The sequence below is a fragment of the Lutra lutra genome, chromosome 14 (genome assembly GCF_902655055.1).
Source record: "Lutra lutra chromosome 14, mLutLut1.2, whole genome shotgun sequence".
In the NCBI taxonomy this organism is placed as follows: Eukaryota; Metazoa; Chordata; class Mammalia; order Carnivora; family Mustelidae; genus Lutra; species Lutra lutra.
This window is the reverse complement of record NC_062291.1, coordinates 55,266,158-55,290,484: the sequence shown is the minus strand read 5'-3', so window position 1 is coordinate 55,290,484 and position 24,327 is coordinate 55,266,158. Positions and strand designations below refer to the sequence as shown.

At 40.6% G+C, this 24,327-nt stretch overlaps 1 protein-coding gene across 1 annotated transcript in view; it reads right to left on the bottom strand.

Moving 5' to 3' along the window:
• Window positions 1-6,392: 6,392 nt before the first annotated feature.
• LGI1 (leucine rich glioma inactivated 1) overlaps window positions 6,393-24,327 on the bottom strand; it is a 36,689-nt gene continuing 18,754 nt past the window's right edge. Inside the window, exons 3-8 of the mRNA XM_047702051.1 lie at window positions 23,105-23,176; window positions 22,934-23,005; window positions 14,019-14,090; window positions 10,816-10,985; window positions 10,376-10,540; window positions 6,393-7,579 (exon numbers count right to left, since the gene is read on the bottom strand). Coding sequence (XP_047558007.1) covers window positions 6,744-7,579; window positions 10,376-10,540; window positions 10,816-10,985; window positions 14,019-14,090; window positions 22,934-23,005; window positions 23,105-23,176 — 1,387 coding nt within the window. The 3' untranslated portion in view covers window positions 6,393-6,743. The remainder of the gene's footprint in view (window positions 7,580-10,375; window positions 10,541-10,815; window positions 10,986-14,018; window positions 14,091-22,933; window positions 23,006-23,104; window positions 23,177-24,327) is intronic.

Genomic DNA, 24,327 nt, shown 5'->3' with positions numbered 1-24,327 from the left:
CAGAGAGCCCAATGCAGGGCTCGATCCCAGGACCCTGAGATCATGACCTGAGCCTAAGGCAGAGGCTTAACCCATTGAGCCACCCAGGCACCCCAAAAGTACTGAATTTTTCTTTTTTAAGATTTATTTATTTATTTGAGAGAATGAGTGGGCTTGAGGGGCAGAGGGAGAGGGAAAATCTCAAGCAGACTTTGTGCTGAGCACAGAGCCCAATGCTGGGCTCTATCTCACAACCCTGAGACCCTGACCTGAGCTGAAACCAAGGGTTGGACATTCAGTCAACTGTGCCACCCAGCTGCAGAAGAATTCAGAGTCCTGAATTTTTAGTATTTATTTTGTTTGTAAGCACTTCATAGCATGGTGCCACTGATGGATACTATCCAGAATGAATCTTGACTTTGCTTCTTAACTGGCTATATATGACTGGGCAAATTACTTAGCTTTCTAAGCCTAAGTTTTCTCATTTGTAAAACAATGCTCTTATTACAGAATCATAGAGGATGGAATGATAATACAGTTAAAGCACTTAGTTAAAGCACTTAGTATAGTGCCTAACTCATAGTAAGTGCTTAAGAAGTGCCACTATTATTATCATGAAATTAAAATGTTAAAATATAAGTTATACTATTAAAATATTAAAATTCCTAAAGTTTTTTTTTGAATTATTAAATATTGTGGATAGATAGGGTTAAGGGAATGAAGGACAAAAAACAGTTGTCCTGGGATCTGGCCCTGTTGGGAGGACTGGTTTCTGGGACACAGTTTTACTGAGAATTATTGTTAAAAGCTTTAGCTAGAGAAGATGCTCCCTTTGGGGCATCTCTGAGTAGTGCTGACCATGGGTGGGGTTCCTTCTTGAGAATAGAAATTTCAAAGGTATAGACTTTCTGGAACTGTTAGTATCCCACTTCCTATTCTTTGGGTCTCCATGGATTAATTAAATTAGTTCTCACCCTTCATTTTTGTGGATCAAGTTTTAGGTAGATTTGCCACATGAGTTTGAATAAGGATTTACTCAGGAAATAAATTGTGTCTCTTTTATTTCCAGACCACCCAGTTATACCTGGGAAGCAGGAGGGCTTGGTAGGTCTATTCTTTTGGGGTAACCCATGGCCAGGATTCTTTATGAGGCTGGAAATTGGCTATGCGGGGGAGGCTGCTTCTCAGATACGTGAACAAGAGGGGTGAAGCTGGTGAGCTTAAAGCTATTTCATTTCCACCAGCTTTATGGATTTTCTACAAAGTAGGACTATTCCAAGGGATAGAGGGTGGGACAGGATAAAAGAATCACAGACCCCTAAGGCAAAGTTCCTGACCAGCAGGGATAGGTAGGCTGGTAGAAGAGATGGATAGGTCAACAACCAACCATAACACAAGGCAGAATAAATTATGAGACTTGTTTATGGTAAAAGCCATGGGCTGAGGAAGCTGGAGAAAGGAGAAACCACATCTAGCTGGTTGGATGAGGACTAAGATTTCCAAAGGTAGAAGAGTAGGGAAAGGGAATTGTTGATGGTTGGGGTAGCCTGGGCACAGAAGCAAGTACATGCTCAGATGAATAATTTGGCAAATTGTGAGCATGAAGGGAACGTGGGTGAAATGGATGATGGTGGAGTGGAAGGAGAAGTTGGCCAGATTTTGAGTTCCACCTTTAGGACTTTATAGGGACACTTGAAGGTCTTCCTAGGCCTGGGTGGTCCTGGATGCCCCATACCCTTGATAGCAATCATCTTAAAATGCATCTACATCCCACATGAAGATCAACATGTAAGAACTGTGTTGAGTGGGTTGAGCCCTTACCGACTAGCAGTATACCTACAGATGTGGTCCTAGGACCAGTGCCAGGCGAGGAGGAGTTTGGAATCAGCTTGGGATGGAATGAGTACAGGACTTGAGAGGAAATGTTGAGAAACTTGCACAGCAATTTGGCATCACCACAGTAATGAAGCATGTGGACATTTTTCTGGTAATTCATTTTTATTCTAATTTCAAAAAATATTGGTCCACAACACAATGGAAAGACATTGGCCAAAAATACATTGGAGATTTTTTTTAAATTTCCATAGTTGAAGCTTTTTTTTTAAACATTAGAAAACTTTTTAAAAGTAGAGCAGCTCTGATCTAGTTGAAGTAATATAATATTACTTTTTAAAGAAATTTGAAGTGAGAGATGACAGAGAAGAGAGTCCGTGAACTTGAAGATAGATCAATAGAAATCCCAGAGGAAAAGGAGATGGAAATATCTAGTACTCAGCATCGTACCACATTAAGGTAACTATGCCTAAACATTCTTAGGTGAAGATAATTGTGTGGCAATTACAGAAATCCACTCAAACTAACACAGAACAAAGCCAGACGTGTATGTGTGGTCATGGCGGGGCAGGGTTGTTATTAGAAGGCTCCAGAAGTATGTCAAGGAACTCAGGGACAGGGAGTGCCATTGGCTGTAATGAGGGATGAGCGGGAAATGGATATGAAGCCCCTAGGGATCTCCCCCGCTCTTCTCTCTCTTTCCCCCTGTGAGAGATGCTGTGTTACACTGCCCAGATCCTCCTTCAGGAATAAAAGACTTACTTTCCCAGCTTCTGGGAAGACTCCCAGAAACAGCCTTTGCTGCCCTTGCTAGCTTGTGGGGATTGTTTGGCTGACACACAGCCTCACCTCAGGCCATACTTTCTTCCAGCCCACATCCAGTGACTAATCCCCATGAAGCTGGAAAGTTCTGGTGGGTCCCCTCGCTCCAACTTGGGGTGCCTGAGAAGGAGCATCTCAGCTCCCTACAGGGATGCTTTTATTGGAACTGCATCATGGCTCAGCTGCTCTCTGCCAAATTCTCCTTTCTTCTCCTCCCTTCCAGGTGGCATTTCAAGAGTACTACCTAATAAATGTATGTACATTAGCCTGACAGAGTCTGGTTCTCAGGCAACCTTACTGGAGCCACCAGACCTCCCTCCTCCTTCCTTTTCTTCCCCTTTCTCTCTCTCCTTCCCTCTTTCTCTTTGCTCTTCCTCCCCTTCCCTCTCAGACTATGTAGTTTCTCACCTCCCCTTCTCTCTGACCTTCTACCTCATTCTCTTCTCACCTTTCAGACCAGCTTCCTCTGCTCTTACAGCTGTTCAGTCACTGTCTCTGTAGCATATGCCATTGGTTCCCACCCAGAGGCTCCTTACTGGGTTGAAGTACCCATCCTGCAGCTGCCATGGGTGTTGGTTTATAACAGCCTACATCTGCATACCTCTCTAGAGGATTGTCCTTTGCCAATGGGAGCCTTCATCACTGGAGATGTCTGAGAGGTTATGCCCCATATTCTTGAGTTTGATGACTATCAGATGGGGGAGGGGGTATAAATGTCTATCCTCCTTGCCTTAAGGCAGGACACACTGTGTGGTATAATTCAAACTCTGGAGTTCCCCGTGGAGTCAGTCTGAAGCTAATTTCTCCTGAAAGGACATCTCTGTGTAACACCTTCCCCTGTCCTAGTCTCAGTCCCTTACAGGTGTACCAGGAGAGCACTCCCTCAATAAATACCACTACTCTGAGGGAACCTGATTTAAGATAGTCACTTTACAAATCTGGTGCCTGTGGCTAAGTGACCCAGCCTCTGCTGTCCTAATTAGAAATATCCAGAAGAAAGAACTGGATCAGTTCGGGCAGAGCCCAACCCACTGGTCACTCCAGGTCCAATCATCTGCAACTAGAGAGGAGGCAGAGTTTTACAGTATAGGGCAGAAGAAAGGTACAGGGAAAAAGGGGGGCAAGTCTCAGGGAGGACTGGCCAGTTCCTAAGTAAGTAGACCCCACTACATGTCCTCCTCCTCAGGTTTTCTTGAATTTCTGTCAGCTTACTCACTTCTCACCTCTTCCCCATCTATAGTCCCAGGTTCGGATTGGAGGCTGAGGTGTTGAAGGGTAGTACCATGTGATGAAGATGAGTCTGGATTGAGTGTCCAGAGGCCTGGATTGGAGCTACCTCCCTCTGCTCACTTCATATCTCTGGTTCTCAGGTTTCAGGTGAATTAGAGAGTTGGTTTGCTAATTTAAATAGTCACTGTTTCTGTGAAAACAAACAGAGAAGAATCTAAGCCTTTCATCTCTGCATCCCTGAATTCAGCAGAGGGCCTGGCACAGAGTTAGAACACCAGCAGTATATTGACAACAGGAGAGATCCTTTACAAAGGATCTCTGTGAATTGCATTAAAGGGCTGTGAATTGCATTAAGGTAATAAATGTAGAACATGACCCCGAAGCATGCAATATTCTGGGTGTGGAGCCGGCACACTCTGTGAGTGCTGATTTGTGTCAGGTTGGTGTTAAGTACCTTGTGTGCATTTCCAATTACTGCTGCAGTGTAACAAGTCACCCCAAATCTTAGATGCTTGAATTGACCGTTTTATGATGCTCATAGATTCTGTGGGTCGGGAATTTGGACCAGGTACCGTGGGGATGTCTTGTCATCCAGAGCCTCAGTGGGGGTAGGTCCGACAGCTCAGGGCTGGAATTACCCGAGGCATCTTCACTCGCAGGGCTGGTGCTTGATGTGGCTGTTAGATGGGACTTCAGCTGGGTGGGCTTCCTCACGATGGTGGCCTCAGCCTCGTGGGACTTTGTGGGTGGCCATTCAGGATTCCAAAAGTGATTGTCCCAGTTCACAAGGTAGAAGCTTCATTGTTTTTATGATCTAGGCTCAAAGCCAAACTGCATCATTCCCACCACATTCTATTGATTATAAGCCTGCCCACACTTAAAGACAACAGAATTGGGTACCACCTATTGATGGGGTGGAAGCAAGGTTCTCATAGAACACATGGGATGGGAAATATTGTGGCCATATTTGGAAATTCAATCCATTGAGTGCATATTATCTCATTTAATCCTTCCACTGTCCTTGGAGTAGGCATTAGTTTCCCTTTGCAGATAAAGAAACTGAGGCTCAGACCATTTAAGTAACTTGCCTGTGGACAAAGTCAGTACATGGCAAGGCTGGATTTAAACCCAGTCTGTACAAAGCAGGTGTTCTTCAACAGCATATATGCTGCTTATAGAAAAAGGGGACTGAAAAAATAAGAAATTCAAAGGCCAGTTCTTCCTGTGTGCAAGATCAGCAGTGGGTAAGACTTCTTGTCCCCCATAACTCTATTGTCAGTTCATATCTTCCCACGTGGTAAAGGAATCTGGCTCCTATGCATAACTTCCCAAGGCATTGCTTCTTGGAGACAGTGTAACTACTCTGTGCACCTTTGGTGCCTCTAGTTTACCAGATAGGTGCTGGCACCTACCCATTCATTTGGCAAAGGAATACAGGGAGCAATAAAAGCTATAGGAAGCTCTGATTCACACAGAACCAATTCATGCCAGGCATATCTTCTCTGCCACGATCCCCTTTTGAAACCATATCTCCTCTTTAAGTCCAAACAAGGACCACTTCCTCCAGGAACTCATCTTTGATACTCCTGGGATCTTTATAATCAGAACGTTAAGATGATGATTGGCACTTACAACTTACTCTGCAGGTTTCTCTATCCTAACCCTCCAATTGGTCTAAGGCCCCAGAGGACAAGGGTCCATGCCCTGGGGCCATGCCCTATTTCTCCTGAATTCTGCTCCCCAACACCACAGGAACAATACCCCATTCTTAATAGGTACTCAATAAATAGGACTGATTAGATCAAAGGGACTTGTGAAGTTTATTATTACATTATAACAGGAGGACACACATGCGTCTTTGAATGTAATTTTTGAGAGCCTACTCTATAGGCACTGTGCTAGGTGCTAACAAACCATGTGACCCGGGAGTAGGAATTTGGAAAATCAAACATGAGCCTCCTGCACACTCTGCAGTATGTCAGTAACATCCAAACTGATGTCTAGAAGTGAAGCTTCCTTGATAAGATTAAGAGGCCCACATATGGGGTGAATTTGAGGCACGTACTCTAAGGTTACCTCAATCAGCTCTCAGATGATTCTAGGGTCAGACACTTAGAAAGTCCTTAAATAGCATTTTTAAAATTTAAAATCTTGACTTTCTCTTTGTCTCTAAGTTTTTTGAAGAACTTTTTTAGCTAGAGCTATCAGATAGGAAAAGGATGGATCTCACTATTCTTTATTTCAAATCAGGCTATTTGTAATAAGCAAATTTCTCTACCCCACTTTAAATTTGTCACCCTTTCACCACAAAATGTTCTTAAAAGCCATGACCTTTGGAAACACCCTTGAATGTTCCAAATCCAAACAGCTGATAAACCTGTTCATAAATCTTGGGTAATGAATATCAGTGTTTCGTTTTCACTCCTTATTCACACCATAAGATCTCGATCTAAACATAACCCTATTGTATAATCTATTTCCTCAACAAACCGAGACTAAAGCAACTGTAAATAATTACCTTTGGGATATGAAAGAAAATGTAAACATTTTATTTGGCAGTTTCTGAACACATGAATAAATAAATGGAAAAGTACATATTAATATTTCTTTTTGGAGTAACAGATATCATTAAACACTTATTTACACATCTTCACTGCAAAGAACAGTCACACAATTCAATTTTGTCTTATAAAAGGTCACTTCCCACACCACTGGACTGGACAGTTAAGGATGGAGATACTGGTAGTGCTTGGTTCTAGCAGTCTCAATGTTTGAAAGGCATTCATTTGCAAGTGTGATAAGAAGAGTCATCATGCATCGAGTTCATCCGGATCATGTACTGTAGAAAGTTTCTGGTGGCAGCCACAGAATTTGGTGTGTCATGCGCTTAAGTCAACTATGACATGTTTGTAAATCTGTGTATTTCCCTTAAAACTGGAAGCAAAAAGAAAATTACGCTTATTAATGGACACGTGCGTGAATGATCTTGGTGCTTGAACATTTAATTCCTGAAATTTCACGAATTTGGCTTTCTCTGCATCCCAGTTATACACTTGCGTAAAGGAATAATCACTTCCAAGAATTGCATATTGGTAGTTATTTATCTGAAGAGGCTGGAACACCATGGATCCTCGTGATGGCATCCTCTGAATGTCCTGAAAGGAGGAACCTCCCCATTTCATTACTTTGGAATCACCAATGAATCTTGTCAAGCAAATGTACACATCACCTTTCACCGAGAAGTGCTTGACGGCATAGACGTCCTCCATGTTAGGGATATCCGTTTGGTTAGTGAACAATTGCGTTGCTTTGTTCCACTGATAGATTACAGGACGCTGGGAGCTACTAGACAGGATTAAATGAGGCGTTCTGAGTGTCTGAGGTGTTCTGGCTATTTCTAGATATTCCACATCAGTGTCCCTGTACCACGCATGTAAGGATTGATGGGAGTAGAATCCATTTCCATTCCATTTATAAATGGTAGTAAAACCAGCTTTTGAGCTGTCAGCAACAACAAAGTACCAGTTGTTTTCAATCTTGAATGTTTCAATGTCATTGGGTTTTCGGATTTTGAGAATTTCAATATCCTGGATTTTTATAAATTTATTTGCAAAACTGTCTCGCTTATAGATGTGAGAGCCACCAAACAGCTGGGCCACAATAACATAGAGCTGAGTTTCAATGACTATAGGCTTGCACACTACAGTGGATGTGCCTGGGAAAAGACAAATGAGAGATTAGTTGGATGGCCATCCTCTTTTGCAGCATGTAAACATGCAACCTGAAGCCATACAGCTTCCACCAAAATCAGCCTGGAATAAGGATTTCCTTGGTTGAATAGGAGAGGCCAATCTCCAAGGCCCAATGGCAGCAGGACCCTGAGGTTCTGTACCTTTGTGCCTCACGAGGCCTTGTTACCAACAACTGAGTTGTCAAGTCACATCCAACCTGCACTAGACATTTAACAGGGCACACGGCTACTGCCCGAGTTTTCTCCTCTCACTACTTGCAGAAAGCAAGCATTACTTTCCCTGACACATCATGAGTTAATTACAGTAATTCTAGTGAAAACTGCCACTTATTGAGCACCAGTTCTGTGCTTTGCCAAATCATCTCATTAAAAATTCCCCAAAATCTGAAGAGATAAATATTATCCTTCCTTTGCAGATGAGCAGACAGAAACTCAGACAGGTTCAGTGGTGCTAGGAGAAGGCAGAGTTGGGATTCAAACCCAAGTCTACCAGCGTCTCTATGCTTTTAACACAACATGTAGGGAGGTGAGCTATTCTAGGGCTTCCGACTTGGGCTAGGATCCCACAGGTTTCTAGAACCACCCTACAAAGTCTTGAGCAGTGATGTGGGTAGCCCATGATTCTACCTGTAATTGGTTTGTTCCTAGTGTGAAAGGGTTCTTGCTCTAAAAATAATGCGATTTTCCCCTAGGAAAGGACAAAGATGCTATTTGTCATTTTCCTGAAGCTTAGGCTATTGGTGGCAAGAGAGAAGACAAGGAAGAGAAATTCTTGAGAAAAATGAAAGAGGGGTATAGTCACAAGTGATACTCCTGAGACTTATTTTGAGAAATTTCAGAGAACAATACGGATCAGTGTCCTTGCTCAGTATATCATTTTAGTAAGAGTTTGGCATTCATCAGGAAATATAAATATCGGGGCGCCTGGGTGGCTCAGCGGGTTAAAGACTCTGCCTTGGGCTCAGGTCATGGTCTCAGGGTCCTGGGATCTTGCCCCCCATCGGGCTCTCTGCTCAGCAGGGAGCCTGCATGCCCCTGTTTCTCTGCCTGCCTCTCTGTCTACTTGTGATCTCTCTCTCTGTCAAATAAATAAATAAAACCTTAAAAAAAAAAAGGAAATATAAATATCATTTATCAGTAAATATTGACTAGAGGGAGCTTGGCTCTAGGAAATCCAAAGCAAGCAAGGCAAATCTGGGGCCCAAGCCTTTTCTAACTTTAGGAGCTCCAAAGCAGTAAGTTTTGCATCAGCTCTTTCTACTAATTGATGAAATTATCCTATTTGTGACCCTTTTCAGAACTCAACTGGTTGTGTGACTTTGGGAAAATCACTTAAGTTCTCTGGAATTCAGTTTTCTCTTCTGTACAATGAGGGTTTGGCCTAGATCAGGAATGGCCACTAGACTTCAACCACGTATCAATATTGATCAACTGATGAGTTGGAAAACTGTGCTGAGAAGGATTCGTAGTCCTGTCTGCACTCCATAAGCAAGAGCACTGTGATTGATTAGCGATGTCTTTCTGGGGTAAGGGAGGTCATAATGATTGCATATTGAGTATATATTTGTCATCTTAGATGAGATGATGTCCTCTGAAAGTCTGCAGATATGTGATTCATTTCTCCTTCAAGTGTTCATTCTAAGATTCATCTAGAATAATTGATTGACTATACACAGGTAAGAAGAACCTGGTTTAAACTGCACAAAGCTGCTGCAGTCCATTGGAAAATTGAGGGCACTTTGCGAGAAAGGGAAGCATGACCTTCCTCCTCAAGAAAGAAGGAGGTTTCTGGGAGGACCTCAGTTTGGAGAAGATCCCTTCACCTGGGCACCTTAGTCTCAAACAAGGCCCAGACCTGTCTTGATCCTGTAAGCAGTGGGGCTGACAGCCACCAACACAACTGAATTATAACTCTTCCCACCCAAGAAGTGTAATCTTTTACATAGAAGTCTGAATGCTCTCAGGAACAGATTTAAAGGTATTAGAAGCTAAAGCTGATGGAAACATTTTGGAGGGAGGCCCATATTCTAACTTATTTAAAAACCATTAAGTTGTTGAAATGAGAAGAAAAATTAAGAGGTCACATAAGTAAAAGTTTTCATGGAAGAAAAGTAGTTCCCAAGGTCAAACTAAATGCACAAAACACTGGAAAGAGGCTTCATCACTGCTAGACTTCTCAGGGCCTCGAATGCATAATTATTATGAATCTCCAAGAGGGAGATATGGTTCACAGATTTATTGGACCAAAACCCCTTTTTGTGACAAGGAGTACATTAACATATTGAGGGGGTCACTTTGTACAATAGAGCTTGTGACTCATTGATCTAAAATAACATCTTTATTTTACAGATAAGAAAAAGGGAAGGCCCAGAGAGGGTGAGTGGCTCATCCAGCTGGTTTGTGGCAGGACCTAGATTAAAACTCATGATTCCTAGTCCAATACTTTTCTTTTGAAGAAAAATAATCCACCTTTATTTGGCATTTACTATGCTACATTCTATGCTGTTTCTTGAATATGTGATGACATTATCTTATGAATACATTATCTTCAACAACCCCATGAGTTAAGTATTATTATTCCCATTTACAAATCAGGAAATCAAGGTTTAGTAAATCCCCAATCATTTAATAAATGGTACGGATGGGGATTAAAGGACTCTAAGCGTGGCCAATCATCCCTCCATGCCAGTTATCTTTTTCTGTTGCCCTCGGTCCAACCTGCTTAACTTCCTATTCAAAATACGGTCAGGTTTTTCATACCTGTAATGTTGTCATAATTTCGGAAGGTCTTTTCTACATGGTCCCATTCAAGGAAAATGCACTTTCCGGTAAAAGGCTGAGCAATGACTACATACTCATCGTTCATATAAGAAAAAGTATCTATGGACAGTGATTGATAAGGCAGGTCTTGAGACTTTGCAAATTCTGCAAAAACAGGAAATGATGATGAATAACTGCATGCTAATGCTTCATTCCTTGGCTAGATCTCAAACATCCTTAAGAGATACATTTATTTAAGAGAAATAGTAAAATGATAATTTTACTTTGCTTTTAAACCCACAAAGTTTTAATGCCTTATCATAAAAAATTAAAATTGGTCATTCAGTTTTTAAAGATATTAAAAATATCAGTTCCTGCACACACACAAAATGTAGCCCTTATTTTAGCTTTATGAGGTGGAATGATTTGGAATACATTACCTGTAATGATGCAATCAAAATCCTTGGGCGAGAGACTATTGATTTTGCGCTTCTTGTATTCTGGGGGACCTTCACAGTAGATGTCTTCAACAGTTGCATTGGTGTGGTCCAACCATTCCACTAGCCACTTGAGTTTACAGTCACAGTTAAATGAATTCCCTCTCAGGTCCCTGAAAGACAAACTTCAGTTGATTTTGCTGTATGAGGGTCCTACCTACACAGGTATGACCTCTACCTCAGCAATTAACATATGCAGATTGCTTTTACCTGGCTTTACATCATGCTCCATCGTCTACCTTGAACATGACTGACAACTCACTTTGAATTCAGAGATATCCCACAGTGAGTGCCCTCTTGAATGCCACCCAGTCAAAAGAACCTCATAAAGTATTCCTTCTTGGATCAAAGGCAGCTCTGTTTAGAGCTGTGCTGTCCATAGAAATATAGTGTAAACTACATATGTAATTTAAAATTTTGTAGGAGCACCTGAGTGGCTCAGTCAGTTAAGCATCTCCCTTCAGCTCAGGTCATGATCTCAGGATCCTGGAATCAAGCAGGCTCTCTGTTCAGTGGGGAGTCTGCTTCTCCCTCTCCCTCTGCTCCCACTCATTCTCTCTCTCTTTCTCATTTAAATAAATAAATAAAACCTTAAAATTTTTTTTCTCTATTTCTGAAAAAAGTAACAAAAAAATAGGTGACATTAATTCTAATAATATATTAAAATAATTTGTCACTTATTTTTAAATAATATATTTTATTTAATATCTCTCACAAATCATTTAGCTGTGTAGCCAACAAACATTATTAATGAGGTATTTTATACTTTTAAAAAACATTAAATCTTTGTTGTTGTTTTTAAGTTTATTTATTTGTCAGAGAAAGAGAGAGCACAAGTGGGGGGGGGTGGGGAGCAGGCAGAGGCAGAGGGAGAAGCAGGCTCCCCACTGAGCAGGGAGCCTGATGCAGGACTTGATTCCAGGACCCTGGGATCATGAGCTGAGCCAAATGCAAACACTCAACCAGCTGAGCCACCCAGGCATCCCCAAAATCTTAAGTCTTTGGAGGCTAGTGTGTATTTTACACTTAGAGCATAACTCAGTTTGATGCTAAATTTTCATCAGAAGTATGCGATCTGTATTTAGATTTCATAAAATTTATACTCAGAAAAAATAGTTTCACACATCCAAGTTGTTCCAAACATAATTAACTTTTGCAATAGCTGAACAGAGAATCAGTTTTTCAATTTAAATTTAGTTTTCTACTTAATTTTTTTAAAACTAAGTATAAATTTAAAGCTTTGTTCCTTAGTTACACTAGGAACACTGCTCAGTGACCACATATGTGGCTACTATATTGGACAGAGCAGGTCTAGAGGACAGAATATCACGCTTATTATATCATATTTAATTAAATCAAGCGAACTATTTGCTTTTGTTCTTCCTCACAGATGTAATTCATCCTGATCCTATTCCATGGTCTACAAATTCAATTTTAATAGGAAATGACTTTGACACACCAGAGTTAACTCAGACATCCAGCAGCTCATGTCTGTAATAAAATATACAGCATGGATCGTTTAAATTTCCACATATGATCCTAACTCACCAAGTTTTCTGTTTATTTGCATTGCTTCTGTTCAGAAATTCCAGCTCCTTCCTAAAACCCTTCTTGGTCACACAGAATTCTCAAGATAGGTACTGCCTAGTCTTCACACAGCACACAAATAATTTTTAAATGTTGAGGCATTTAAAAATGTTTTTTGGGGATACATTCAAGAAAACCAAGAAATCCATGAAAAAGACAAGCTATCAAGGATCCTTGTACTTAGATAATTCTTGGTTTAGGCATATTAGAGTAGGCCCAAGTGGCCATACCCATTACAGGATTTCCTTAGAGACTGAGCCAATTTCAAGTGGGTTCTTTGTTGTTGTTGTTGTTGTTTTGGTTTTTGCTCATGTGTCGTACTGGCTGACAGAAGGACGGGCCAGAGGACAATGTCCAAATAAGCCATATCCCCAGATCTGCCATGGTATATCATCTAACTTCCAAGACCTTCCCAGGACTTACTTTATCTCCCAAGAATATTCTGACCCCAAATAATGACTGGCAAGTTTTTTGGGTGATTGTAAACCAGAATGGCTAACTGTGATCTGTTTGAGACTTTTTGGTAGTGTCTTGCTTCTGGTACTCTTTTGCAAATAAACCATCATTCAGGACTTGGGGTACCAGGCATTGAGGAGGAGCTAGGGAAATACCACAAGGAACAAAGAAGTTTTTCTTTAGCTTACTGATTTGAAGTTAAATACTAGGTTTAGAAGAATATACTTGACTCAGATCTTTTGTTATTGGAGAAAAGTTGTTTTGAACATATATTCTATAGAAAAGTACCTGAGTTGATAAAAAAAAAAAAAAAAACCTTTATGTTTACATATATCCTTTCATTTTTCCTATATCTACCTTATAACCATTTAATACCCTTCTAATGTCTGGAAGGCACTTAATGAAGCTAAATTGCTTTTGAGAGAGTTAGGCATATATTACTTGTTTTGCTTACAGCAAAATATACAAATTCCTTACAAAGATCTTTCACTCTGAGGCTTAAAAGTCAAAGTTTGAAAGCTCTTTTGTTTGAAAAAGGGTCAAAAATAATTAAGTTCATTCCCTTCCTGGGGCTTAAGCCAAATTCCTGGGGATTAAGCCTAGAGTTGTTCAGTCTAAGGAGAGAAAAGGCAAACTTGCCTCCCTTCCCCCACTTCCTGCTCCATTTCTCTGTTGACTGACTAACCCATGGGTGTAACCTTTCATCTGTACTCGGTCAGTTTCCCAGACTCCTTTATGTTTTTCCTTTGTAGCCCCATTTCCTGGACCTCATGAGAAAAAAGGCATCTTGAAATTTCACTTGGGGCCTTCTCTTCGCACCCCCTCAAAGTCCTTTATCAACACTCCCACCCATAAGACACACACTTTGCCCCATGGAAAGTCTGGGCACTATATATTCAGAATATAGAATATATATTTTGAGTCTTTACTATAGAAGATTCAAACATTAGTTCAAGTACATTTAAAATATAAGCAAATTTAAAATTTAAATTGTAAAATTATAATTTAATTTTAAAGCCAATTACAAATTCTAAAAATTAATACTAAGTTTCTTTGTTAACTATTGTAAATTAATTAATCGGTGATGTCTTAGGTCCTCTTACACATTTGTTAAAGAATCCAGGCCTTTGAAAATATCTTTTGGGAGTGTCTGGAGATTGTTGTTTGCGAGGCTCCTGGAAAAAAAAAAGAGTGATGTAAACTGTAATCGAACTAAATAGATGCATTTTATGATAAAACTTAATTATGAATCCTTTTTATTCTTTCCTGACTACACTAAATTAGTTGCAGTACCTTTTTTATTTCTTCTAAGATACTACTCAGATTCCCACTATTGTATATTCAATTCTTGGTCTCTTTGCTTCAGTGCTCACTCAGTATTTATGGCATTTTCTATGTATGATGGCAAAAAAGAAGCTAACAAACCAATAACAAAGTGGTATTGGACATTGATCTTTTTATGTAGAATGGAATATGAGACTCATACTCTTAGACATTCAGTCTAGGGGGTGTGTCCCAAATGATGACTAACTAAATGGGTGACAGTGCCCATTTCATCTCACACTCAGCCTGCCCTTGCTCCTCCCTCTCTCCTTCTCACTTGCTCTAGACAGTGGCCAAACCCCCAACTAATAGTGCCAATAGCTTTAGAGTTTGGGAACCTGTCTAACCTATCCCCCTGCTAGCACATCCTTTCTTCTTTCCAAAGCATATACTCCCTTTTTATATTTTTCTTTTCTTTTAGTTCCATTCATTTGGCCTCAAAAAACAACTTCGTCACATATGTCCATCCATCCATCCATCTTCTTTAAACATTTCTTTTCCTTTTCTTCCAGTTCTTATCTTACTGCACAGGAACTGTTTTCTCTTTCTCTTTCTATTTGTTCTTTCCCAAGTCATTAGAATAATTCTTATCAAAGCTAATGAGTAAGGAGTAGCCCTGATGGTATCAAGAAAAGGGAAATGTGTCCATAGTGCAGAAGTGTGGACATAACAAGGAGTAGGAAGGGATGTAGACTCTGATAATTTTCTATTTTTAACTAGTATTGTGTGTGTGTATGTGTACCCATATCGGTTATATACTTTCCTAATGAAATTTTTTCACACACAAAAAATAAAAAAACTAAACTGAAACAAAAAGAGCTTATGTTGTTGGCTTCCAAAATCCTTGAAAATTCTCTCAAATTCCATTTAAAAGACTCTCAAAACTCTTCTGTCTTCTACCTGCTCTAATTAATATGAGATTTCTCAAGTGCAAACATTCAAGACTTTTAAAACCTATTTTTAAGTTAATTATGTTGTTTTCTTGAGTTTTAGAAATTACGACTAGGTTGGAAACCTCTTTTCAATGAACCTTGGGACATAAGAATGGGAACTGAATCAGAATGTTCCAGTCTCAATGACCGTCTATTATGAAAAGAAGGGCACTGCTTTGGAGCCATTCTGAGCTTGGTTTGAATTCTGACGCCACTACTTCCTGGCTGTGTGACTTTAATTCTGAATCTTCTTCAGGAATATTTTCATTTTTTTAGGGGGAGGTGATAATACCTCATGTCACAAGATAGGGAGAGTAGATAAGATAACTCCGGATGGTACCTGGCATCTGGTCTATTCTCAATAAAGGGCAGCAGGGAGGAAGGGGAGAGGAAAAGAAGGAGAAGAGCTTGCCTAAGAAATAACATTTAGAAAACTGGCCATATGAAAAAAACACTATGACTGCAGTGGTATTAGGATTAATAAAATGTTCCTAAGGAAGACTTTTCAAAGATTTTATTTATTTTTTTGACAGAGAGACCCATCGAGAGAGGGAACACAAGCAGAGGGAGTGGGAGAAACTCAGCTGAAACTCAGCTTCGAGGGGGGACTGGAGCTTCAAAATCATCATGGGCATCTGAGGGCTTAAGGTGTGTTCTCTTAGGGGGTGGGGATGCGGGTGAGGGGACTCCTGAGGGCTCTGCGCCAGAGCTGCCAGGAAGAAAAAGTAGCAAGTCCCTGATGCTCCCTGAAGCCTGCTCAGCTTTGGTTATTAGATGGTAAGAGTGAAGATCTGGTGCCTATGGGTTAAACAGCTGGAGAGACTGAGATAGCATTTCATGGGTTAGGGCTGGGGTTTTTAGGCTTGATGTTAGTATCGTTTGATTCTTCAGATTCCATCTCTGTATTGAGTCTTGCTACTGGAAGGCAAAATGGACAATCTAACGCATTCAATTTTTTTCACTTTCTCCTTTCCCTCCGTTGTCCCCCCCAGCTTCACAGAGTAACAGCTTCATGTCATTATTCCCTTTCCCCTAATAGATGCTCTGGTTGAAACATGTTCTGTGTCTTTTGTAAAACTGGCTGTCAGTCTCGTCCTCAGCATCACTGAGAGCAGTGTGGTGGTTTGGGGTTCGGCTTGGTCTCAAGTGGACAAGGGCTTCCATTTGAGCATCCTCATTCTCAGGAGTGTGCCTCTTCCCAACTTAATTTCACCTCTCTTGGTTTCTGTCTCTTTATCTGCAAAACTGAGTAAAGAATACCAATTTCCTTTATTGTGAAAATTAACACACACAACTGCTAGTATTTTTTATATACACATTACTGAAATGGATTCCAGGGAAAATTTTGGCATCTGCAGGTGAATATTTAAGCCTATGTCAGATAATCAAGACTATAAAACTAATCCGTTTCTTTGTTATTGTCAAAACCAGTGATATTTAATGCCTAAGCACTTTTAAATGCTCAATTCAGGAGCTGAAATCATCTATTCTCTTTGCCTCTCTGAGTAGACAGAACTCTATGCCTTAGTATTTTTAAGTGTCTCATCATTTACTGATACATATTATATATATTAGTGATATATATATATCACTGGCATATATATATTTTCTGATATATGTACACACATGTATATATACACATGCATACATATATACTATATATGTAATAATGCTTATTATTTCTTCAAGAAAATTTGGAAAGTGTAGAAATTATTTTTTAAAGGATGAAATAATAATCATCCTGGAAGAAGTAATCACTATTAAGATTTTGTCATATTTTTTCTCACTCATTACTACAGAGTTCATCTCATGAGGAATATTTATGCGGAAAGCAAGTGATTCCAGAGAGGCATGCTACTGGTCCTGAAGGTCTAGAGACCTTCTTCTCTTCCCTTTTTCTTTCTGGTCCAGAGTGAGATGGCTTGAAATAGTGTGAGCCTGAATTGGTGTGGGGGACCTCCTTCCTCTTCGAAAGTCTGCTAAGTAGGCAAGGGTCAAATCAGTGCTGGATTTTAAAACCAAATACAAGTATTATTAGGAAGAAGACGAAGACAAATTAGAAGGCTGATGGAGAGAGAGGCAAGGAGTCAGACGTGGCCACCTGAACTGTCAGGAAAAGTCATTCTGCATGTGGTATGACTGAAGGGAATCCTGGCGAGCATACAAGCCAACCCCCTGTCTGTCCATCCTCTCCAGGGCTCTTTGGATTGGGGAGCAGCCAGGGGTGAGGCGGGGGCAGATGTGGAGGGGGAGGTAGAAAGGACATGGTCCAGGAATGACATATCAGGGTTTGAGCTCTGGCTGTTTTCTTTTCTCCAAAGTGAACGATCACTTGGTCAGAATCATCTACAAGTTCTATTCGAGCTCTTAAATCACATCTTTATGCTTTTCACCATGAAAGGCTATGGCTTCATCTTTAATAATTAGGAAATGATATGAGGAGAATCAACACCCTAAGCCATGCCGTTTAGAGACAATGAATTTGACCAGAGGTTTTGGTAGGGAGTAGGAATGCACTGGAATGTCTGAGTGGGGAGCGGACAGAACCCATCAGCAAGAGTGAAGAGGAGGCAAGGGAAGGTTTGAAGATGTATTTCATCCATGTTAATTTTTTCTAGGTTGATTCGGTAGCAAGTCCTGGAAGGATGCTTTTCTTACCACCAGATTCCTAGTACCTGGCACAAAGTAAGCCCTCAGTAGATACTTTGAAAGGAATGAATGAATGGGGTAGGCTGGAATGGTGGAGAGGAAGGGCAGCAATCTAGACAAAGAAGAGAGTGGAGGAGAATGCTTAGACCCCTTGTACCGAGACACTGAGTTAGGAAGAAAGTGCAAACCCTGTGAACTGCCCTTGCCACCCGCCTGCCCCCGTCACATGGACCTGCTGCTCACAACATGCCCTCCCGCCTCATCGCCTCCCCATGGCAACCATTCCAAAGCAATGTGGAGGCTCTTTAAAGGTGCCTTCCACAAAGCATAAGAAACATTTTTTTAAGACACAAGGGAACTGTCCAAGTGAACATCTAGTTGCCTTGAAACTAATTGAGTGGGGTCAAGCATTCCCAATGGCAGACAGTCTGTCCTTCCCAGCAGAGGGGATGACCATTACCTCCACTTTGGTGTCTTCCTGGTTTACCTGAGAAAACCTCTGATGATGACTGTGGAACCGACTGGAAAGTCTCCTCCCTGAGGCAGAGCAGACTGGCTCCAACAGCACGTTTGTTTCAGTGCCGCCGGGCTCTGCTGCTAAGAAAGCAGCGCCCACAGCCATCTGGGGTGCTCCCAGCCTCCCTGCCGTGCAGATTCCCAGCTGCAGTCGGTGTCTCACTGAATTTTCGGCAGTTCAAGTGCAGTTATTTTAATTTCATACAGAATGTATAAAGGGGATGAAAACACTGCAGCATTTGGAATCCTGATCCAGGACCCATAGAGGTTAGGCAGGCCATTTTAGTTGATTTTTCTGTAATGGTGTTTCCTACCTACCAGGCTCTGTTCTAAGCATTTTGCATAGATTTACTCATTTGATCTTAGGACAACCTTATGAGCAAGGTACTCCTAAGCACCTTCTTATCTCCTGTCTCCCTGTGTTTACAGATTATTGTTATCACTCCCATTTTACCCATAATGAATTCTGAGGTCCAGTGAAGCTAAGTGACCTCCTGATATCCCACAGCTATCAGGCTTGAAACCCGGGGGTCTGGTGGCAGAGCTCACCCTCAGCCACTACCGTGCACTGCCCCTCTACCTGTATGTCATCCTAAAGGCTGAAAGGAAGACATTCTGCCTGCCTGCTGGGGACACACAGGCACCTTGAGTTTGGGGACTACTATATGCACTTTTTGGGTCCCCCACTTCTGAGCAACCAGCAAGGGCTCTGCAACACATCTAGATTGATGACAATTTTCCCCAAATATTTTTATACATGCATGCCAACAGTCCTGCCTCTACTGGGCCTCAGTCACAGTGACACATACGTGATACCAAAGGAAATCATTACCGAAAAGGCTCATGGGTGTTAACAGAAAGTAATAGATATAATGTTTAGAGACTTTTGTCATCATTGGCCATAAACTATTTTTAATGCATTTTCACCCTGTAATTTCAAAAGTAATACACAGCCAGCAGAAAAATTCAAACCTTGTTGATATATATAAACTATTCAAACATTAACGTTAAACACATATAACATAGGGACAGTAATTCAAAATAAAGCAATAAATAGAGGGTCCCAGGATTTGACTGGTGATGTAAGGACTGAAATGTAAGGAATTCTCCCTTTTCTGAAAGCTAGCTTGAGGGGAAGGGGGTATATATAGTAAGTTGTCTATAATTCTCTTTTTAGGAGTTAAGTCTATAATTGTTGTCTATAATTCTCTTTTTAGGAGTTAAGTCTCCTGAGATAGATGTGTAAGAAAGCGAGATAAGTTTGTTGCTTCCTTAGGAACTAATTGCATCTGTATAAAGGCTCAGGTAGGCCCCTTGACGCAGCTTCAGTGTTAGGCCAGAGTGGGAACCAGTTGACTCAAGCTATAGGTCTCATTCCAACTATTTGTGCTTGGAGACTAAGAGTGAGGCTAGGGCCCCTGTCTTCCAGATCTTCTTCTTCCCTAGTCATGTTTGCCCCTCAGACCATGTCCTGTGGAAGGATCCAGACGGCTCAATCAAAGCTTTCTGTCCCTGCTAGAACTGACTTGGTGGAGAGGGCATGAGACATCTAATTAAAGACCCCAGGAAACTTCTGCCTTTACCACTGCTTGCTGGGGAGCAGCTTAAATGCAGGGTGCACCCCCATGTTCTCATCTGTCCACAGGGGCAGTGATATGCCCTCTTTTGTAAGGTCACCAGGAGACTATAATGAGGTCAAGAATATGATAGAGCTTTGTAAACTTCTTCTCTGGTATATGCAATTTAGAGGGTCAGATGATAACTCCTCTCTGATTCCTGTTTGCCTTTGATTGAGAAGAGCTGGTCTCAGGTGGAGGAAGGTGCTCTTTAAAGCCTAGAATCTTAAAAAAGAAACTAAATAGCTCAAACAAATGTCAGATTTATTTATAGGTGGTAAATAATGGAAAGCTAACTTGATGTGCTGAGCAGTCAGAGGGACATTTGGTTTTCAAATCCTCCCTATCCATCTCTCCTTGAAAGGAAGAAAGGAAAGGAGAAAAGAAAGAAGGAAGGAAGGAATGGAGGGAGAAAGGGAAGGAGGGAGGGAGGAAGGAAGAAAGGAAGGAAGGAAGGGAGGAATGGAGGGAGGAAAGAAGAAAGGAAGGAAGGGAGGGAGGGAGGGAGAAAGGAAGGGAGGGAGGGAGGAAGGAAAGAAGGGCATTTTGAAGAACAGCATAATTAGCAAGGAGAACATAACTTGGGGACAAAGGCACTCAGTGAGAAAATATTTGTTTGTCTAATTGCTCTTGCCAGACGGAGCTCCCCCAGGTTGGAACTGGATCTTATTCATCTTTGTGTGGCACTTCCTAGAGACTATTTAGGATGAACCATATGGCACTGCATTTTTGTAGATCAAAAACAGTCTAATATTGGCAATGCCATATAAGTCAACCTAAGTGTTAGATGAAGATGCAAGAGACCTAAGGGTCATATTCACTCAGTCAACTTTAACCTGTTTCCTCATAACACCTCCTTCCCACCTCTAGCACCTGGTCAGAGAGGTTGGGCTTCCCTTTCACTGTCTGACCCTTAAGATTCATGCCTCTCTTTTTGAAGACTGACTTTGGTGTTCCCTTGAGCTTGAAAATGTCTGGATGCTAAGCACATGTTATACCAGGGTCCCCTACTTATAAGAGACCTCATTAAGACCCAAATTTCAATTCCCATTTCATTTAATGGACCTAACAAACAAAATAGTCTCTAGTCAAATGAAATAGATGTTCTTCATCAGGGTGTTGTATAGATTTTTTTCCTTCTCCCTTTTCTCCCCATCTTCCCCCACTTTCCTTCTATTTTCTTTTCCCCTTCTTTTCTCCCTTTCTCTATCTCTCCCTTCATTAACCCTTGCATCCATCCTTTCCCCTTCCTTCCATCTATTCTTGCTTCCTTCCTTCTTTCCTTCTGGGTCAGGTAGTCCTTTAGACAGAAGAGAAGATACGCTTGAGTGAACCAATGGGAACAGCAGACTTACATCACGAGTTCCAAGAGAGGACATGTGGATCTTACATCCTCCCTTCAGCCCTTGATGATGCTGAGTACCAGACAAAAGCTCTGTTGAGTAGGACTTATGTGAATTAAGCAGCTCTCAAGTTGAGGTCATGACTTCTATTTCTCCTTCCATATATTTGTATCTGTTTTTTATTATTTTCTAAACAATGGTGTTTGGCAGTGTTTGGCTCTGTGATAAAATGGCATTAATATGTATACCATACACAGCTATTTCTGTATCATATTACAGCATTGATGTGTAACGCAGCAAAGCAAACATTTTTCATTATAACGCCTTTTTACAGAAGACTTGAAGGGTTAATGATTTATGTGTAATACATCTGGCCATCAGGGCCGCTTACTGCAAATCCAAACAGCAGTTGAGACAAGGTTTGGTGAGAGGAAGTGTTCAGTCCCTATGGACACACTAGAATATAGACCCCAAAGGCAAGTATTTTTGTCTACCTTGTTCCCTGCTGCATCCTGGGGCTTAGAACAGAGCTGACAGTGAGGTATTGTGAGGGGGCACGTTAAAGTTGACAGAATGGCATCGGGATCTCCTGCATCCTTGTCTTAACACTAGTGAGACATGTATTAGGCACTTGAAAAATAGTCTTGAATGGGTGAATAGCCATTGCAGTTCAACTATTGAATTGATGTTATAATCCCGTAACTATTCAGCTCAGTAGTCACATATCCCCTCTAGGTCTCTGTTTTCTCATTTCTAAAATGGGGATTATTGTGCCTATCTGGCAGGATTGTTGGGAGGATTAAATGAAAATCCATGTAAAGCAAATTGACCGACAAAATAGTAGGCACTTAATAAATGCTAGTGCCTTTTTTTCCATGCCCTCTAGCCTCCTTCAAAATGGATGTGAGGGGGAGTGGTGGGAGAGGCTAGAAGAAATAAATTATTTCGTTCATGTTTTCCAGGGCTTTCCAACCTCAACCCTATGCCATTTCAGGCTGGATAGTTCTTTGTTGTGGGGGCTGTCCTGTGTATTTCAGGGTGATTAGGAGCATCGGTGCCCTCTACCTGCCAGATGTCATGGCCCCGAGTTCTGACAACCAGATCGTCTCTAGATATTGATGAATGTTCCCTGGGAGGCAAAACTGTCTCCCGTGAGAGCAACTCTTATAGCTATAGTCATCCATTGAATAATTAAGTATTCCATTAATAAACAAATTGTTCAGGTACTCTGTAGACATTGCTGGTGGTTATAGTATATGTTTAAATGTATATAAGGTCAGGGCTTACACAGAAAAAGAAAAACAGCACATATCAAATTAAGCTATACAGTCAAACCATAACTATCCTTGAAGTGAGTAATGATGTAGATAATAAAAAAGTTATTTCAGTCACACAACTTCCCTGCATTAGATTATTTTCCTAATTATCGTTAGATTAGGCTAATCATATTAATAATGATAAGTTTCCTGGACCCACACTGGCTGATGACAGGGAGATTTGGCACATGCACATGGAGAGAAATCATTTGGGTTTCTTAAATTTTCATGGACTAACCATGAAGTGGGTGTTTGACCCACAGATTATCAAACTGCATTATCCATTAGTAAGCTTAAAAAGTAATAGCAACATTCATACTTACAGGTGAATTAAAGACTTTAGTCCCCGGAAAGTATGTCTTGATATGGACTTGATGTTGTTGTTTTCTATGAATCTGCAATAGGTTATAATATTTGTTGTCAGACAGCTGTAGGAAGCTGAGAGCACTTGTCCTGAATCATTATGTAAAAAAAAAAAAAGTTTCTTTACTTACAAATACTCTAGATGTGGAAGACCAATAAAAGCATCATCACTGATCACATCAAAGGAGTTCGATGTGAATAATCTGCCCAGAAAAAGTACACAATGAAAATGGTTAACCTGACAGATTGTCAATCTTTACTGCTGTTATCTCTTAGAGAAATTAGTGGGAGTTGTGTATGAAAAAGTAAACATCTGCTTTTACAGTGTTATTTATTTAGGTAATCTTTGCAGCCTTTTTTTTTATACCCTCAATTATCTCCTCATTAAATACTCATTGAGAGAGGCTTTATGCCCCACTTTTCACAGTGTGGATGTCACAGGCCTTGGGTAACATTTTGAGATACAATTGGACAAGTATGACAAAGCAGCCAAAGCAACATTTTGCACATTAACACAATGAAGACACTAACAGAATCTTTCCCTCTTGCTCAAGAAACTTCTGGAACATTCTGATCAGTTCAAACAATTGTGCCTCAGGGTATTAAGCCTGGAAACCCTGGAAAAGTAGCTCCATCAAAGCCTAGTTGTGCTTTGATATCTAATAGTAGATAAGCCATTAACATTGGCTCAATGAACATCAACTAAACTTCTTAGAGAATAGGACAGGCTGAAGATGGGAAACAATGAAGCTTAAAAAAGGTATTAGATCCATTTTATTTTTAACTAGTTGAAAAGAACAGTTCCTTGGATACATTTATTTGCAATTTCAAAATAAAAAAAAAATTGAAATTACTGATGAAAAGGAACATCAACCAGCAGTCCCAACATCCTGTTGAACAACTGGGAAGAGTTGTCAGTTTCTGAATTTAAAAGAGGTGGTTGTAGGCCAAATAATACAAAGGGTGGGGGTATTTTTGTTTGTTTTTATTTGTTTGTTTTTTTAGAATGAGTTTTAATTTATGAAATTCATTGGCTAAAGTGTTGATACAAGCTAAAAATAAGGTTTTAAATGTACTGATGACAATTTTATACCTCAGTTTAAGTGATGTTCAGTCTACATATTCAGGTTCTCATGTGGGGGAACCTCTTATTCCACTTATAACTATTATCCAAAATGTGACCCTGGTCATGGACCAGACCAGATGTTTTACTTAATTTGACAATTCGTGTCTCATACATACCATTTAACTGCACTATGTAAAGTCCAATATTCTCTGTTAGTAACCTTTTTGACTTACTTTTGAAGTCTAGGAATTAAAAATAATTGCTACTAACCAGCTTGGTGACTTTGCC